Here is a 19,947-nt window from a genome sequence, read left to right on the forward strand (position 1 = left end):
AATGCAGTAAGCTGGTTTTGCAAACGGATTACCCATATGTAAGTTGAGCTACAAACGTTATTTTAAACTATTTTATTGATTTTCTTCTAATATCTTTCTCTTTTTATCGGATTTATATTTTATTTGATTGATTGGCTTTATTGTATTAATATTTGATATGACTTGAGTTTATTCAATTGTAATTTCAGATTAAACTTTGAAAATGACAGAAAGTCATTTTCAGTATTGAGTGGGTGGATTCCACACTGTATCCTGAATGGAGTAAATAGTTGGAGGAAATCCATAATAATTCATATCAACGCATTGTGTTTCGTACCAGAAGACATTTGAACTCAGTAAAATGAGTCAACAAGCTATGATAAGTCATTCAAAAAGTGCTAAACATAAAAGGTGGCATAGCAAAAGCAAACAAATAGTTATACACAGTTCGTAGCAATGCCAAAATCATCATTTCCATTTATTTCAGACTTTCGTATAATACTGTAAAAGTACACCGCTTTATTTTCAATTTTACGTTTCCAAAGCACTGGACAACCATAGACTGTCCTAACTTCAAAAATACCACTATAGACAATGGAGAACATATCCCACACACCTTGTCCTCTATGAAGTTTTTCGCAAGTTTTAGGTTTCACATTTGTAACTTCAAATGGTGTGACATAATTCATAACGGCCCCCTCAAATCCAAGATTTACCGTCAAATCAGAATTCCATGAATTCTGAACGTGCAGCAACATTTTCTAACATCTCTCGCACGATGTTTCGATTCCAGTCGTTTACATTTTTTTCCCAACGCAGACAAGGATTCACTAATGGAAGTCCTTCTCAGAAAACTCACAGAAATTTACTATAAGTTTTGGATTTTATTTCTAAGTAGAATGCGTAGAACTCAAATACATTGTTGATTAGTTTTTAGACTAGCGTATCATCTCCTGCCAATGTAAGTAAATCCAGTGATCGTGAGAGGAAGAAAATTTCAAATAGAGTGTCAAAGGTATCAATCTCAAACAACATGTCTGTTATCAAGGAGGAGGTAACAACGCTGAAACCAAATGGTCAGTGAAGATGGTTATGTGACATTTTAATTTAATTCATGCACTGGTTTGGATGCGGTGTTGCAACGTATGTTTCCTGATAGTGAAATAGCTCAGAAGTTTTCAGTGGGGAGAATAGTCATCCTATGTTGTTGTGGATGGCTTGGCACCATATTTTAAGACCCAGTTACTTAAAATTCTTAAGGGCCTTCGATGAGTCTGTAAATAATGTAATTCAGCAAAGACAAATGGATGTACTTATTTGTTTTTAGGATAACAGGATTAACCAAGTATCAGTTAAGTATTTGAATTCTGTGTTTCTTGACGATTCTACTGCGGAAGATCTTCTTAGTAAATTCAAATAGCTCTTACTAGCGTATCATTATCCACTCCAAATTTCCATGCATGGACCAGTGTCAACTGGAAATTTCATCGCAATTTGTCTGCTGTAATTGCACGAGGTGAAATGATGCCAAACTCTCCGACTTGGGTTCTTGCAGTGTGCATTAGTTGAAAGAAGAAGAAAAACATTACGACACATTAGCATACAAGTACACATAATATAATTACGATCTTTAAACACTAAGATATTCACTAGAATGTTTCTAGACAACAAAATATACTGAAAATATCTAGTATAAAGATACACATGTTTAGTCATGGATTACTGTGAAGAAAGAAAAGAAAAAAAATGTATTTTAAGAATGATGGTACGGAATATCCAATGGATTAGCCAAGTCCATTTTGCAATAGAACTGCAATTCCAGGAAATGTTGCCTCCCTGTAATATGTATATATATTCCTGTAAAATATCCTACCCGAAGAAGTTCCCCTACGGTCGCCAAGATGTCTAAAGAAGACGAAAAGAACGTTAATCGGAAATTACAAGAAAATATAGAAATCAAACATATTTCTACATGCATATAATTGTGGGAAAAAAGACGACTGTTCACCATCGTACTTGTTCATATAGTTCCTTCTAAAATAAAAAATTACTACTTGAGTTCGAGGAATATGCTTTTCACTCGACATTCCTACACATACTCATATCCAACAAGGAAATACCTGTTAGCACTCGTTAGACCTAAGTCTAACCCCTTTCTAAGCTTTTTCTCTTCGAAAATATATCGTGCCATATCCTGGAAATTCAAGTTCAATATTAGGTCAAAATCGGGTAACGACGCAAATAAAATTCAACAAAATTACAATAAACACGTGAAAATGAAAACCAAAATCTAAGATTGACACTAAAAAGAAAATTTTAGGATGAATTAGAATATTCAAATTTCATATTGTACGCATTAGGTTCAAATGTTAAATTTCAATCACAAATGTACAAATATAAATAATTAACAACTAAAATGTGTCTTATCCTGAGCATCTCGACGTATCTGTGAAAATGGTTCTAAAAAAATTAAACAATAATTGTAAGTCACATGAATAATATATTTAAGGATTTGGAAAGTGGAAGAGTGTTCGAAAATGAATTTTAAAATTTAAAACACTTAATAACAAGATATAAGACCAAAATGTCTTCCCACTAGCTAGGGTGCAGAGCCACGCCACGGGCTTCAAATCGCTTTTGGACAGTGCGATTCCCGTACGCATGTAAAATGTTTACTAAAAAATCTTAAATTTTAACATCTAAAATTAAAGATTAACGACATTGAGTTAAAAGTCAATTATTGGTAAGGTTTGCAACACTGGTACTCATGTAAATGAGTGAGGTACGAGACGGAGACAAAACAAACAAACAAACAAACAAAAAAAAAAAGGAATCAGTTTTATTGTCCATTCTTCGTAGACGTAAACACAGATTGTCGGAAATTCCAGTTGCCTTATCAAAACAAACGAAAAACGTAATACATGTTTATCACCTAACATTTAAAAGCCTGGAAGCAAAAAGAAAGATTAAAAGAAATGCGTAGTTCTTTTTTCCAGTGGTCTTCGTCATCAACGGCTGAAAATAAAATGAAATTCACTTATCTATTTTATTACTGTTTCAAGTTAGTTTTTAAATCAAATTACGTCTCTTTCCTAAAAGAGCAATCTGTATCAATTCTTTGAGACGGCTGAAACCTTACAAATAATTAATCGGCCATGTCGACTTTTGAAGAAAGTCCTCCGTCACTTGTGGTACGGCTGAAACCTGAAAATTTGTACTCAAAACCTTCGGTCATGTCGATTTCTGAAGGAAATCCTCCATCCTTTTGCTATGGCTGAAACCTGAAGACTCGTATTAGTTGTTCTGGCGGTATATGTCCTATAGCGGTAACTGTTCGAGCACCAATGATCTCGATTCGAGTCGATGTATTAGAACGCCATTAATTTCTGTCAGTGTATTACATATCTGTTCGAGTACCAACGGTTTCGATTCGAGTCCCTGTTTGGGCGCCATTTATTCTGTAACCGCTTTTCGGATTTGCCCCTTCCCCCTATTGTCGAGTACTTTCACATCTGAACTTACCTGGTTAAGACATCAAATAACATTTCCAAAGAGGAATTACAGAACTCTTCCCGGATCGCTCAGACCACGACACACAAAAATATTCACTCATGCAACGAAAACACATTAAATAGAATAATACTATGCTTATCTATTAAATGCACTATATATATCGGGTGTTGCAAAATAAGTGTTACAACTCTTGGGAGGTGACTCCTGCCACTGAGACAAGAAAAAAAGTTCTCTTCAACTTTCTGCTATCGGACATAGTTTCAGATCTACAAGGTGCCGAAAGCGTGGGAAAATGACTTTTAGACACCAATAGTTCGGAAACTATCCAACATAAAAAGGGCGGGTAAAAAATTCACTGAAGAAGTCATACCTGCTCTATTGAATTTTGCATGTTTCACAATCCTACCATCCACGCGCAAGGGATTCCCCAAAGGAACGTAGGGAGTCCCGGATAATCTGCCAAATGAAACTTGGTCTAAATGGATATGAAATGATAGGCTTTCTACCAGGTAACAATAATTCGTTTGTCTTAAGTCGATATCTGGAACAAATACAAAATGGCGGACACCTTTATGCCCGTTGTGTGTGGTTGCATAGTCGCCAGGTATGGATGCTGGCCAACAGTGACGTTCTGAGTATTAATTGTAACGAATTTGTACTCAAATGCTCTAGAAAGACATCTGGAGTGTCGGTGGAGCATAACAGATGAAGCAAGGTGATTCACATGTGCGGAAACACTTAACGAAAAATGCCCAGAAATGCACTCATACTCAGTAAACGCGAGTTCAAAGCGTCGGAAATGTAAGGATTAGCGTCAAGAACATGAAAGCCATTGCCAATTCACCAATAATATTCGTTCAAACCGATGCAATATGATGTGCACGGTTGCATACCAATAAGGATGCAACAACTGAGGCCAAGTTCAAATTGTGCAATGGACTCAGTAAGAAACTGGGTAAACTAAATGAATGTCACTAGTGGAATGGCATGATCGATATTGAAATGTGGCCAATGTGTGTGTTGATATCAACATGTAGCTAATGGACAAATGTCAACATGTCCCACTACTGCTGGGACACCATCTCACGTGCGAAAACTAGGAAAATAACGTTGTACATTCTGCTATTACATCTGGTGCACCTTTTGGTAGAAGGTAACTAGAACACGATTGTATCAATGGCCCTCTTTGTTTGGGACATTGTCCAACAGGCGACACATATGAAAAGAAATCTCTTAATGCATGGTTCAAATTCTGATAGAGCGTGAAAATAACAAACTTTTATCATGTCCTACGTCTTCTGAGACATATAACGTACTCGAAATTTAGGAAAATACCTCCACAAATTCGTATCTTACACACAGTGCACATGCCAAGACAAAGACGAAAATGAACCGATTTGGCACATTTAACAAGCTGGAACTCATAAATATGGAAAACAAAACGACATGAGAAATAGGAAGAAACGTCTTAAAGCTCTGATTGTTTACAACTGTGCAGTAGGAGTAACAAAATGAAAAACACAAGTATGTCGGGAGGCTGTACAAGAGGGCTTGCCAAACAAAGTGGGTACTCCTCAAAGAAACAAATACAGAGAAAGTGAGGCTCCTTCGAACCTCAGGGCTAGAGCGCTCGCTTTTGCTCGCGTGGTCGCAGTTTCTAATCCTACTGGGAGCCCACGGCCTCAGATTCAAGACCCGAGTAGTTATTTTCCTATTTTTCGCACGTGCGACGATGTCCCGGCAGTAGTGGGACATTTTGACATTTGTTCATTAGCTACATGTTGATATCAACACACACATTAGCCACATTTCAATATCGATCATGCCATCCCACTAGTGACATTCATTTAGTTTACCCAGTTTCTTATGAGTCCATTGCACAATTTGAACTTGGCCTCAGTTGTTGCATCCTTATTGGTATGCAACCGTGCACATCATATTGCATCGGTTTGAACGAATATTATTGGTGAATTGGCAATGGCTTTCATGTTCTTGACGCTAATTCTTGCATTTCCGACGCTTTGAACTCGCGTTTACTGAGTATGAGTGCATTTCTGGGCATTTTTCGTTAAGTGTTTCCGCACATGTGAATCACCTTGCTTCATCTGTTATGCTCCACCGACACTCCAGATGTCTTTCTAGAGCATTTGAGTACAAATTCGTTACAATTAATACTCAGAACGTCACTGTTGGCCAGCATCCGTACCTGGCGACTATGCAACCACACACAACGGGCATAAAGGTGTCCGCCATTTTGTATTTGTTCCAGATATCGACTTAAGACAAACGAATTATTGTTACCTGGTAGAAAGCCTATCATTTCATATCCATTTAGACCAAGTTTCATTTGGCAGATTATCCGGGACTCCCTACGTTCCTTTGGGGAATCCCTTGCGCGTGGATGGTAGGATTGTGAAACATGCAAAATTCAATAGAGCAGGTATGACTTCTTCAGTGAATTTTTTACCCGCCCTTTTTATGTTGGATAGTTTCCGAACTATTGGCGTCCGAAAGTCATTTTCCCACGCTTTCGGCACCTTGTAGATCTGAAACTATGTCCGATAGCAGAAAGTTGAAGAGAACTTTTTTTCTTGTCTCAGTGGCAGGAGTCACCTCCCAAGAGTTGTAACACTTATTTTGCAACACCCGATATATATATATATATATATATATATATATATATATATATATATATATATATATATATATATATACAGTGGCGGATCCAGGATGTGATCAAGGGAGGGGATAAACCATGATTTGCCGCTTTATCCAGTGTAAAGTAGGATTGAAACCCATTTTATTCAGTGTATACCTGAGCGTCAAGGGGGGCTATAGCCCCCTTGGATCCGCCACTATATATATCACAACACTAAACACTGATATAAATATAGGCACTTGACTATTTCCACAAACAAAATTAGTCTTCACATTTCGCGAGATAACAGCCCTTTGTATCACGTATATAGATGAATGAAAGATTATATTTGGGGGTTCACCATAAACACTTTTCTCACTAATGCACGTTACCTTTTCTGTGGGGTAACAGTAAAGTAATCCCACGACATAAGTTCCTGGCTGCTGCGAGAGCATGATAAACGCAGACAGTCGCACTATGTAAATTAGGACATTGGTAAGCCCATTTACTACTTGTACGCATAGGGTCTGCGGACCCGGGACTTGATTAAAGGGATGCTAGCCGTTGGACAAGTCTTTGGTCAACTATGAGACGTATGCCCCTTTACTTAATTCTGTTGCGACTTAAACGAACGTGTTCGCTATCTTGATAACGCGAAGAAAAACTCCTAGAGTCCAGGTACTGTAGGTGTAAGCCGGGTTGACCAACTGGTCAATGTTGACAGTCCATTTTAAAATGTAAACAGGTTAAGCCACCTGCATGGATATGCAAATTAAATATTAAAAGAATTTGCGTTATTTCACATTTCACTGGCCACAATGTGTAAGGAGGGATGGGTAGTTCGAGCGTGGAGATAAAAAGTGGCTGAACGATATGGTTGTCACCGGTGAGTCGTTCCAACACCTGGTCTGGTCTGCTCTGGCCTCCCGCAGTACTTCCATAAATAATTAAAGAAAGCACTTAATTCAGTTCCAACTAACTATAGAACGTAGTCATTGCATATTAATGAGTAAGGAAGAAACACAGGGTCACGCAGTGGCTCCGCTGAGATCCGAACGAGAAAATTGTGTTTGCATTTGATATGTTATAACTAGATGAATCACAAAATTATACGTGCCACCGGGCGGAATATCGTGAGTTACAACATATTTTGTAATGTAAAAACTACAAAAAAATTACCTGGCAGAATAGTTTGAACCGAGTCATTTGTTCGGAAACGGTTTCTTAAGTGGAAAATTCTGCTAACACAAATCCCATCATTTTAAAGGACAAACTTTTTGGGGTAAAAAAAAAACTTTGCCCCAGGGTCCCAGACGGGGTCCAACTCAAAATTTTCAAATGGCAGGGGGGATTAAGTGGTACATCGTTTGAAAGCTGTTATAAAATGAAAGAAAATGGAGCAAGTCTCGACTCTCTACAACAACCCTGTGCAAAATGTAAACAAAAACTTAATTGAAAAGTCCATGGCCATTCCTATAAATCGGAAACGGTGAGACAAATGTGAAAACAGGAAAGGAAGTGTGGCATTATTTTCAAAGTACAACGATTTAAGTGAAAACGTCTTGTTCCAGGTAGGGTCCAACTAAAAAATTTCAAATGGCAAGAGGAGTTAAGCAGCACATCATTTGAAAGCTCTCGTTAAATAAGAGTAGATGGAGCATGTCTCGACTTTCTACGACAACCCTGTCCAAAACTGCGGCGGCTCAAAATGTAAACAAAAGCTTAATTGAAAATATATGGCCACCTTGAATCCAAGATGGCCGCTTAAAACCTATATCGAAAGGATAGGCATATCAAACTGCTGAAGCTAAGAAAACCAAATTTGGCATTAATGTTGATTAGTAGGTGACGAAAATATGCGAAATGTTCAAAAAAGCAACATCTTGAGTTCAAAAAACTGCACTATGTATCGAACGCGTTTCCAGCTCAAATCACTGGTGGTGGAGAAGCGAAATGTAGTATTTACGTTTATGGTTAATAATAGATATCCACAAAAGATCAAAGAGTATCATCTGTGATCGAATATGGCTGCCAATGTGAAAAATGAGTTTGTATATAAATATGCTATTTCTTGGAATACTGTGACCAAACCGACAAATTTTGACGCAGCTCGATGTACTGAAATGACTTACACGTGGTTTGGTACTGCTCGCCAATCTTGTAAATGAATGTTTTTTTGTATATTTGGTATTGACATATTGCGATCAAACCAACAAATGACATACAAATGTAACCATCACGAATACGTTACAATTGAGTCCCCAACCTGACTGGCGCATGACAAAATTAGAAAAAAAAAAAAAAAAAAAAATACCCGAAGTTATTCAACTTTTGTTTAGCAGTATGAGTAGGAAGTCAGAGTTATATGTTCATCGCATATTCGTTATATTCAAGTAAATAATGTCGAGAGAACCGTGACGAACGTGCATGAAGAACTAAACATATATGTGTTCGTACCGAATGAAATAATAATTGAAGTAAATCGAAATTCAATTGTTCTTTAGTCTTCCTATTGTTTCTAAATATATAATAGGCAAAAATAGAGATTTAGATTTGTACTGTTATGAATGATATAGGTTTTAAACGGCCATATTGGATTCAAGGCGTCCATAGATTTTCAATTAAGCTTTTGGTTACATTTTGAGCCGCCGCAATTTTGGACAGGGTTGTCGTAGAAAGTCGAGACTTGCTCCAGCTACTTTCATTTAACAAGAGCTTTCAAACGATGTGTTACTTAACCTCTCTTGCCATTTGAAACTTTTTAGTTGGACCCCACCTGGGACTCTATGGGGACCCTGGGGCAAGACTTTTTAACTTAAATCGTTGTACTTCGAAAATAATGCCACACTCCCTTTCTTATTTTCACATTTGTCTCACCGTTTCCGCTTTATAAGGTGACCATGGATTTTCAATTAAGTTTTTGTTTACATTTTGACCGGCCGCCATTTTGCACAGGCTTGTCGTAGAGTCGAGACTTGCTCCATTTTCTTTCATTTTCCAACAGCTTACTTAACCGCCTTGTCGTTTGAAAATTTTGAGTTGGACCCCGTCTGGGACCCTGGGGCAAAGTTTTTTTTTTACCCCAAAAAGTTTGTCCTTTAAAATGATGGGATTTGTGTTAGCAGAATTTTCCACTTAAGAAACCGTTTCCGAACAAATGACTCGGTTCAAACTATTCTGCCAGGTAATTTTTTTGTAGTTTTTACATTACAAAATATGTTGTAACTCACGATATTCCGCCCGGTGGCACGTATAATTTTGTGATTCGTCTAGTTATTACGTATCAAATGCAAACACAATTATCTCGTTCGGATCTCAGCGGAGCCACTGCGTGACTCTCCCTTATGAGATCCAATAGAAATACAATTATCATACGTATAGTTCAGATAATGAATGTGGTCTTTGTGACTCACTAAAATTCTCTCACGGTGAAAAAAAAAATCAGATATATGTATGAATGAACGATGAAAGACTCTTTTGTTCTTGATTCGTGGGAAAGAAATTGAATTGTTAGCAATTCCCACCGAAGAAAAGAAATTATTTGCGTCACAAAAATAAAGTATAAATTGAAGAATGACTTCTGTCTTTCCACAATATACAGAGAGTGCATAAAAATTATTTATATAACCTGGTGACGGTTATAGATCACTTCAAGTTAGACATGATGATGTTGGCTGGAATATTAATAAAGTCTTGAAACGCTTACACGGTCCTTTCAATAATAGCCCTGCACGTCAGGCAGATTTCATATCGTGTACAGGCATTAATAAATTCCCCAAGAAATTCTGTAGTTGGCGCGTAGGTGGAGAATGTGAAATTGCTTAGTGTGATATTGACTTACTACGGCATATCAAGAAGTATTGGAACAATTTAAGAAGTCTCTTCCAAAATATTTGGAAGATGGAATTGTTCAGAAAGCAGTTGATGATCCACTAACCCTGCCTAGATTTCCTTTTTTGTTATCCTGTATCTGCTGATGTTGAACCTTTCCTGATTAAATTTCAATCGTCAAAGCCACTAGCGCTCTTTTTATCTACATAATGTGAACATTTGATTCGTCGCCTTATGAGGAGGTTTATGAAAAGTGAACACTTAATAGAAGCGAACACGACCTTGAAGCTGTTAGAAGTACAAATATCTGATGAAAATAAACTTGCTCTTGCTTTTCCATAGGATTTGTTGCAAAGGCATTAGTTTTTAAATCATGAAAAACTAGTGAAAGACTAAAACTTGAATTTGTAGTGGAATGTAGAAAATTTTTGGTATCAATGTGGAGGAAGATCCTTGACTAATGTCCAATGAAATACAGGTTTATGCGCAATATTTCTTGTCTCATTCCAAGAGAGATTCATGCAAATGGGAATTTGTGTGAAAGTCGTATGAAGTATGTTTTGCAAGAACTATATGAGAAAAATGGCATTCCGCCACGAACTGCGGAAGAAGCAAAACATCAGTACAGTAAAATGTGTTCTAAATTACAGAATGAATTGAAGGATAAGTGTAAAAGTTTGAATCCTGAAACAGATCGACTGGACACTTTTTATCACAATTTACTAACGAAGAATTCGAAGATTATGTGGAAGGTAATGAAAATTTTGCTTATTTTTTTCTCACAGAAATGTGAGTGTTGAAACTGGTTGTTCAATTAATAAGGACATGATGGTGGAAACCTTTGTGAAGATTCCATAGTGGCATTGAGATAATTATATGATTGTGTAAAATGCTCTGTGGGAACTAGTGCGATGGAAATAAATGGAAAAATGCTTCAATCTGTTCGTGTTTCATGGAAGCGGGATGAGGAAACGATGAAGAAAAAGTGTGCCGAAGAAAATGCAGTTGAATTGAGAAAACGTGAGGGTAAACGCATCGCTAATCAAATTACTATACTAGAGAGGAAGCTGATCTGGAAACAGAAGCTATCAACGTGAAAATTGTCCCCTTGAAAAGATATTTTCCGTAACGCAATGAAAACTTGTCACAACTGTTTGTTAGTTACAGTATGTTGTATCCTAATTCCTGTTTATTGTCATCAAAATATATCATATAATTTCTGTTCGTAATTTTTTTGCTTATATAAAGAATATATAAAAAATACACGGAAAGTCAGAGAGTGAATGTTGTGGTAAGCCTTTCTGTGTATTTTTATACAACTTTAGCTAAGCAAGATTTCCTAATCTTAGAGGCTAAAGTATACGCTAGAAACACAAGAAATTCAATGGATCATGTGCTCTACAAACCTGGAAAACCTGGAAAAGTCAGGAAAAGTGAAAATATAAAATTCCTGGCAATCCTGTCCGTACCATTTTCTCATACCCAGTGAAGTGGTATTAACAAGCTTGCATTATACAGATATATGTATAATTTACAGAGATTTTTTCACCTTTAATAGCAATAATTTAAGATCCATTAACACTATTTCTACAATGGAGGAAACTAATCAGAATATGTACTTTTATAAGCACCTTGATTTCATAAGACACGCGGACTAAGGATGACGACAATTAGTTGTTGAAACATATACTTCGCATTGTTATATGGGTACTTGAGTGAGCATTTTTTTCTGCTTAATTGATATGCATCCTATCGTATCATTGAGAGGTCTTACAATGTTTAAGTACCTTAAGTTGTTTATTGTGAAATAGTGAAGAACAAAGTGCTTCTCAATTGTTGTAATTGCTTAAGTGTAAACGGATAAGCTATAATTTCTTACTCACTTTAGTATTGTGTCACTTAAAATGTAAACATATTTAGTATTCATCATGAATGGCATCCCTTACTTTGTTTTCATGAAGTCATCTATATTTTGTATTTCTTGGTCTTCTGTTTCTGGTATTCTTAAAAATATATCATTACTTTCTATCATTATATTAAGCGCAATTGCTAAATACTAATTGTGAAATACTACTCAGTTTAGGTGCTTCTTCGTTGTCAAAGATTACCGCGTGTGTTTTGGAGAGAACATAGAACTTGCTGGTATTGCGTGATGAAAGCCAACTTGGAGAGAGAGAATTGATAAATAGTATATGTATAATCATGTTATTGTTAACTTTGCACCCCCAGGATTTCATCTATTAATTGGCAATATTATATTTTGTTTCAGGGTTTTAACTTCTATACACAGACAAAGACAGTTACTCAACTGTGGCGAGAAACTGATGTAACACATACGAAAGCAGCTGTAGCAATGCCTGTGATGCAGTAAAGAGGATAAATTTCAAGAATTGAATTGAAAGCGAATCAGGAAAGACATGAAAAGTTTTGTAAACAGTGTATATATATTCTGATTAAGAGAAAGCCGATGGAGGCAAAGGCTGATCTAAGTATGTATACAATTAAGGAACAGAGGAAAAGCTGAAAATCACCATGGTGGGCGTCGTGTTAGAATGCGGAGTTACGTGATATTGTTATCAGTCTTATTTCAGAATTCCTTGGTCCTACTATATATATATATAAGTGTACTTCATAATAAACACCGCATCGTAAATTTAGGAGGCAATTCCTTATATTAAATGGAAGAAAAGCGTTCTTAATAAGCATGGATAGGAAAACACTTCCTTTCAGAGTTATAATCCATCAAAAATGCGAAGCATCACCTTCCGGAACACCCTGGTCAGAAAATTATAGGTCCTGTCGCAAATGGTTCAAAGAATTACACAGGAACTTGTATACGCTCTATCTAAATATCCATATTTCACACCATGCAAGTAGTACTCAATTAGTACTTAAAAATATATACCCGTTCCCCAACGTACCTTATGTAATTCGTTACGCCGGTAACGAGGAATTATGAAACACTGTTATTTAGATAGAAGGCATACTAGTTCCTGTGTGTAATTCCTTAAACCGCTTGTTTTAGATCGTATGATTTTCAAGCCAAACCGTTTTAAAACATAAGTCTTGCATTTTCGGCAGCATATAACTCTGAAAAGTGTTTTCAGAACCATGTTTATTAATAGAACTTTCTTCTTTCATTTAAAAAGAAAAAAAAAATCACCACCTAAATTTATGACATGATGTTCATTAACACTATCTATATTAATTTTTCAATTGTAAACCTGGTGATATGCAACATTACAATTGCTTTTAAGTGATGAAGTACGAAAATAGAGAATAATTGTTGTAAGAAACTAATCAAATGCTGTAATAATGTGCTTTTCACTACCAGTCGAGTATGTAAACACCTCTGTTTATTTTTGTATATAACTATATATTATTTTATATTTATAGTAATATCGTAATTTGCTCAACTATGAGGGCTTCCATTTTATAAATTTATATAATCAAATACATCTATTTCTTATATATCTGTTTTCATGTAAGTTAAGAATCATTTTGTCAGTAGTGAGACAAGTTGTAGATGTATGGAGAGATATGAAAATTTATTTTATTTCTGTGGGTTGTGTAATTGATTGATAAATACGGTGATGAAAAAATTAAAAGTATACATAGCTAGAAAACTGAGTAGGTAAATTAATCTCAACAGTTCATAGAACTATTTCTGAAGGCATTATAAACTAACAAACGATTGCAAAGTAATGTTTCTCATTTTTGATGTGTGTTATTTTATAATCTACTTACATTATCAATCGAATTTCATCTGCATTTCTGATCTAAATAAATAAATAAATATGTTTGAAATATCAAGGTACATTTAAAATGCAACAAATCATGACAGTGCCTCCTGTTTTAATGAATTTCCAGCTTAATGCGTTTTAAGTATTGATGAAATCCCAGAAATACCTTATGCTATCAGCGATTTCTATAAATCGAGATCTTTTGAAAGTTGAAAGAAAGTACGAAATGAAGATATTTTCAGGATTGCATGGTCAGTTTCAGTGTTCTCAAATGTCAATTTACAATATTATTTTAAGGATTAAATATCTTCAAGCGATCTAAGATATAATATCTTTAAAAAAATTAGAATATGTGTATGATATATATATATATATTGTTCTATTATTTATATACATAAATAAATATCACAAGATTAAAAGTCGCTGATGTCTTTAACTGAATTATAGCGACCTTCTTCACTCAATAGAATAAAGTCCGTATACTTTATTATAGTTATTTGTGTATCTAGCAGTTCGCACATCATAAGATGTGGGTTCACTGTTATGTGTTCAGGATTTCTTCAAATTTTATCACTGACCTTATGCAGGAAGTTAAATTTCCCCGCTGCTACTTTCGCCACAAAGTGTTTGTCAAATAAAACTGTTACCCTGACATATATCTAAAAGGAATAATTATTCGCAGAAGATGTAAATTCAATGAATGGGAATAGTTTGGTTCGTAATTAACTAGAAACAGATATTGAGAATTTAATTCAATAGATCTGAAATATGTACAAAGTTTCTTTTTCTTTCTTTGAGCATAATGTATTTAATTTTAGTGAACAATAATAATAACAATAATAGTAATATAATAAAGACTAGAAATCTTAGGTGAAGGGGACATTAAATTAGTTGGATTGTAATTTGGATCATGTGCATGAATAGTAGACTTGCAAACTAGTATAATACGTTAGCGTAGATGAAGAAAAATTGTTGTGGTATAACTTTATATGCTGACACATCCTGACAAAGCTATTGCTGTGTTCAGTGCTAAAACATTTGTGAATACATATATCCGTATACATAGTTGGATGTTTTGAATATATATATATATATATATATATATATATATATATATATATATATATATATATATATATATATATATATATATATATATATATATATATATATTCTAATTTTGCCGTTGTTATTTTTGAAATGCGTTAAAAAGCAGAATATTTTCAGAAATATAAAAGTGAAAGACATACCAAGGAACTCGATTGAAAAATATGAATTCTGTTAACAATTTTATGCGTTTAGTGTATAATAAAGATAGCTTAAAGACACAGAGCTATCAGTAGAATGTCTCAGGATAAGGAATTTAACAAAATATTTTATATCAAGATACGTAGTGAATTTTAGATTGAAGTTTATTTTTAAGATATGCTAAAAGTATATACATAATAGTTCAACTAACAGTGTAAGTACGAGAATTTCAGAAAATGGCGTTATATATATATATATATATATAAAAAGTTGAACAGTATAAATTTAATCAAAGATTGAAACCAAAGTATTATATTGCACCTAATGTTACAGTAGAATTTGAAGAACAAATACAATGAAAGATGTGCCATTGTAAATCATAATTAGATGAAGTTATATGATCCTACTATTGTGCTTGTACTGTATATATATTTTAATTACGGAACTTTGTTCCAAGCTGTTGCATTCCTTCTTGTTTCATATATATATTGTGTATATTGCTGCTTTATTTTGTTATTTGTAAATTTGTTTATAAACAAAGCGAAACATGCTACAGGGATACATGTTTCTTTACAAAACATGTTTTAACGTGTACTATAAGCACAGACAAGGAATACATATAAACAAGCATCTTCCTATATGCGCTGTGGAAATCCGTGTTGATCGTATGCACGGCAAAAGAACAAATCAACCTCGATTGCGCCTAAAATAGTTGGCGCTGCTATCGAATTTCGAATGTGACGTCATGGGTTCTCATAAAAGTCTACATGTTTTCATCTCTTTCGCTTGTCTGAGTTGAGTAGTAGACTCAGTGTAGAAAGAACAGATAGAAAATTAACCTTCCGCATATCTATTTGCTACTCATTTGTTTCTGCCATGGTTGTCATTAGTAACTTTCAGAAAGCAACCATACATGTATTTCATTTCAGTCTCTTGGACCATTGTATATGAGTTAGGCTATTCACTTTCCTGCTCATTTTCTAGTCTGTGCTTATCACTTGCTAGTCGGCGGTTAGATTCACGATTTTCACACAGCTGACGTCAGATCGGAGTAGTTACGAATCGTGAAACAAAGAGGCGCTACTGTACCCATCGTATGATTGATCATGTGAATTTTCAATTTTTTTTTATTTTTATTTATTTTTTATTTTTTTTTTTATTTTATTTTTTTTTTTTTTTTTGGTCGAGTTTATAGTATATTGTCTGTGCTGTACAGAACAAATACTTGTGCTGCTTGAAGTGTATATTTTACATAGTATAACATTGGAGGAGATTATGTTACTTTGCACAACGGCGTGCAATTGTTAAGATAGTTAATATTCCGTAAGTTAACTGTGATTAATATCCCGTGAATATCAAACTGTAAGAAGATATTTTCGCATATATTTCGGAGATAAAGATAGATTGACTGTTGAAAAGAACTATTGTATATTAAGTATACACACATGGATAAAATATTGAATTAAGACAAGAATGTAGAATAAGTAAATAAATTCATTTATTTTCATTTATATATATATATCTATATATATAAAATAAATAATTATACAAAGTAATTTTTTTAAGTTTGCTTTCCACACTACTCTCCTCTGTTCCTTAGCAAAATAAATATATGCTAAAAATAAGATGTAGGGGAAAGTGGAGCACAATGGATCAAAAATGTTATTGGTTCATTGTGATAAAAATGTTATATTTGATGTATCTGATTTATTTCGTACGATATTTCAGAGGCGTCATTTAGGGAGGGAGCAGGAAGGTTATTACCCGGCAGGAAGGCCGGGACAATTACCCTTATCTCTGAGTTTAAGCCAACATACATTTTAAACGATAGTATAGTAATGTAATAATATAGTAGTATACTGATGGATAACGTGAAACTACTTATGTTGGGGAGAGTCTTGGTCATTCCCCCTTCCCCAAGCGAAACCTGAAGTAACGCTACTGAGATATTTTCATACATAAGGCATGTCTTAATATAGTCGTTTAGCCTCCATGTACGCTGTGAAGATACGTTGTTATAACTCGAAATTCAAAGAAAAAGGTTTTCCAAAGAGTTGTGGATTTCCAAATAGAATAGGGGAGCACAATGAAACATTAATTGCAGTACAATAATAATGGTTATATTTTTCAAAAACTGCTGGTTTGACCACATTGAAGTGAAACAAATGGTAGTGTATACGAGCAGTATATTTTAACAACTTATATTCTACTTATTTATTTTTTTTAAAGAAAGAAAACTTCGTTTTGTTGAACGAAATGCCCCAAGAGACTCGGCTAATATTGACAATTGAGATTTCAGTAGCCATAGAGTAAATGCTGATGTATCTTTCCAGTGCAGCCCCAAACAGTAGGTTTGGAAGATTCGATTTGAGCTGATTAAGATTAATAGAACTGCATAGTCAACTCCAAAGCAAAATGTTTCATTGTGCCCTATATCTTGCCACCAAGAATAGTGTTTAAATTAACAAATTTTTCAACTAATTCGAAAAAAACAAATAATAATATTCTTACATAGTTTATGAAAAAAATTTTAAATTATATCTAATTTTCTACAATATTTTGCACTTTAAGTAGCACAAAATTTCAAATTCCAAATTAGCATGTGATATCACTACCACAGCAGTATTGTAAACTGCTGAGTTGAAAATGTTTGTTTCTAATAGGTAAATCAGTGTGCTCTAATAGGTTTCAGTGTGCTCCATTTTTCCTATACCATCATAAATAATAAATAAATAAATTGCCTATCAGTTTATTTCCATGTTTTTCATATTTATTAAACTATTGCTAAAATTGAACAATAAGACTAAAGTTTCTCTATTTAATTACTTACCTATTACAAAGTATGCTTCGTTTTTCAGTTTAACGTCCTACGATTACGCCCTTCAACCTAAAGGAGATGGATAGTTAATGAAGGTGAAATTAAATATTTTGTGCTCTGGCGGGAATTGAACTCGGGACCACCTGCACCAAAGGTTACAGATCAAACTTAAACATGCAAGTTTGTGGTGGACAACACAAAGTGGCCGTGAGTTTTCTCGGGCTACTCCCATTTTCTCCCACATTGTAATTCGACAAATGTTTCCATCATCATTTACTTGCCTTAATCACCCGTCTCCCTTAGCCTAAAAGACAAATCGTGGGAACTTAAACTGAAAAATGTCATTTTATAAGATAATACGAGTGGATTTCGTGATGAAGTAATTGCATATTGTTGGACAGCTGATAAAAGAAAAACACTTAATCATTTGCAGTGCACGTTAGTATGCTCTCGTTATCAATGTGTGCACGATTATTTGGGCATATGCCAGGGTAATAATACTCTGGAAAACGTCTTGAGGAAATCATTTAAAGCCAGAAAAATGCTCTCTTAATTTGACGGACTGTTCATAATCTGCGCCATTTCTTCTGTAAATTTTATAAATCTATGGTCTCGTAAAACCGACTGCCACCCAGGGGCGTCATTTAGGGGGCAGAGAGGGGCATTTGCCCCCCCATGAGTTTGAGATGAATATAGATTTTATCAATAGAATAGTAGTAAATCAGTGAAAAACGCGAAATTTTACTTATATCAAGGGGTCTTTCCCCCCCCCCCCCACAAGCAAAATCTGAAATGACGCTCCTGTTGCCACCCTTGAAAGAATTTGCAGAATATTTTAAATTTTTAGTGCAATAAAGTGAGCAAATGTTTTGCTCACTTTATTGCTGGATTGTCTCACGTGCCTACGTAATAATAATAATAATAATAATAATACGGACATTTATTCATGTATTAAAAGAGCAATGGCAAAAAAAATATTAGTTATTCTAATATGGAGTCTGCAATCTTGATTGATGTCCAGAAGCAGAGATATAGGCACGTCGTGCGTCCTGGGTGGGATAGATCCCCGAAATCCAGACTTTTCTGTAAATTTACGGAAGAATTAACGAATTTTAATATAATTTATCCATATTGAATTTGGAACCCCCGAAATAAAATTCCTGCGTACGTGCATATCCATAAGAGAGTGGACCACATAAGAATATCAATTATTAATGTTACTCTCTGTTCATGTGTTCTGATGACTTGACTCTTTCATCAGAAGCCAAGTCAGCTTGCTTCACAGAGCTACCCTTGATCACAATGTAATTACACTTTTCGCGTGACTGAAGAAACGAGTTTTTCCTTGCTGGTGGCGGGAGGGTTGAGGAGACAGGTTGGTGATGGAGCCTTTCAGCCTGTATTTGTTTCGCAGCGCTGTATATGATAATGGTGGACATAAAATATGGATGTTATGCCCTTTTACTCTGAGGAGATGAGAGACCTGTCAAAAAGACTGACTCATATTGTTTCAATAGACAATTCCGTAGTATATTTTCAATGCCTTTTACAAATTACTATGAAGAAAAAAATAAAATACTTTCTGATTTTGGAATTTAATAACACTATCTATCTATCTATATCTATCTATCTATCTATCTATCTATCTATCTATCTATCTATATATATATATATATATATATATATATATATATATATATATATATATATACACTGTGCGAATTGAAAAATTTTCTCAGGGGGGATGAATTCCACCCATATGCGCACCCAGTTCTCCCCCCCACATATATATATAAAAATACTCCAGAGGAGGAAAAAGTTATCCCTGCCAGGAATAACATTTTTCTTCTCCAGGGTGGGAAAGATTTTTGTCAGGGGGGGAAATCCCTGGCATCCCCCCCGCCAATTCGCACCCTGTATATATATATATATATATATATATATATAACTTTTTAACCATTTCTGGAACTAATGAATAGTCTTGAATTCCTTGTAAATTAAATTACCTCTAATATGTTACTGAAAAAGTAAACACGAGAAGAAACCGACAAATATCTAAGTGTTACACTTGTAAATGGAAAAAATAATTATAAAACACTAATAAGTAGAGAACAGTCAATTGGCAAGTCTTGTAGGGTTGGTTTAAGACGGAGGAAGTTCACGTAAAATTCAGTTTC

The 19,947-nt window shown here is 34.7% G+C and overlaps 1 protein-coding gene across 1 annotated transcript in view; it reads left to right on the plus strand.

Annotated features, from left to right (window-relative positions):
* Window positions 1–14,698, plus strand: part of LOC145695071 (putative methylmalonate-semialdehyde/malonate-semialdehyde dehydrogenase [acylating], mitochondrial) — a 54,394-nt gene extending 39,696 nt beyond the window's left edge. Inside the window, exon 11 of the mRNA XM_081771917.1 lies at window positions 12,231–14,698. Coding sequence (XP_081628043.1) covers window positions 12,231–12,332 — 102 coding nt within the window. The 3' untranslated portion in view covers window positions 12,333–14,698. The remainder of the gene's footprint in view (window positions 1–12,230) is intronic.
* Window positions 14,699–19,947: the final 5,249 nt, after the last annotated feature.

This window comes from Thermobia domestica, chromosome 9, assembly GCF_964235325.1.
Source record: "Thermobia domestica chromosome 9, izTheDome1.hap1.1, whole genome shotgun sequence".
Taxonomy (NCBI): Eukaryota; Metazoa; Arthropoda; class Insecta; order Zygentoma; family Lepismatidae; genus Thermobia; species Thermobia domestica.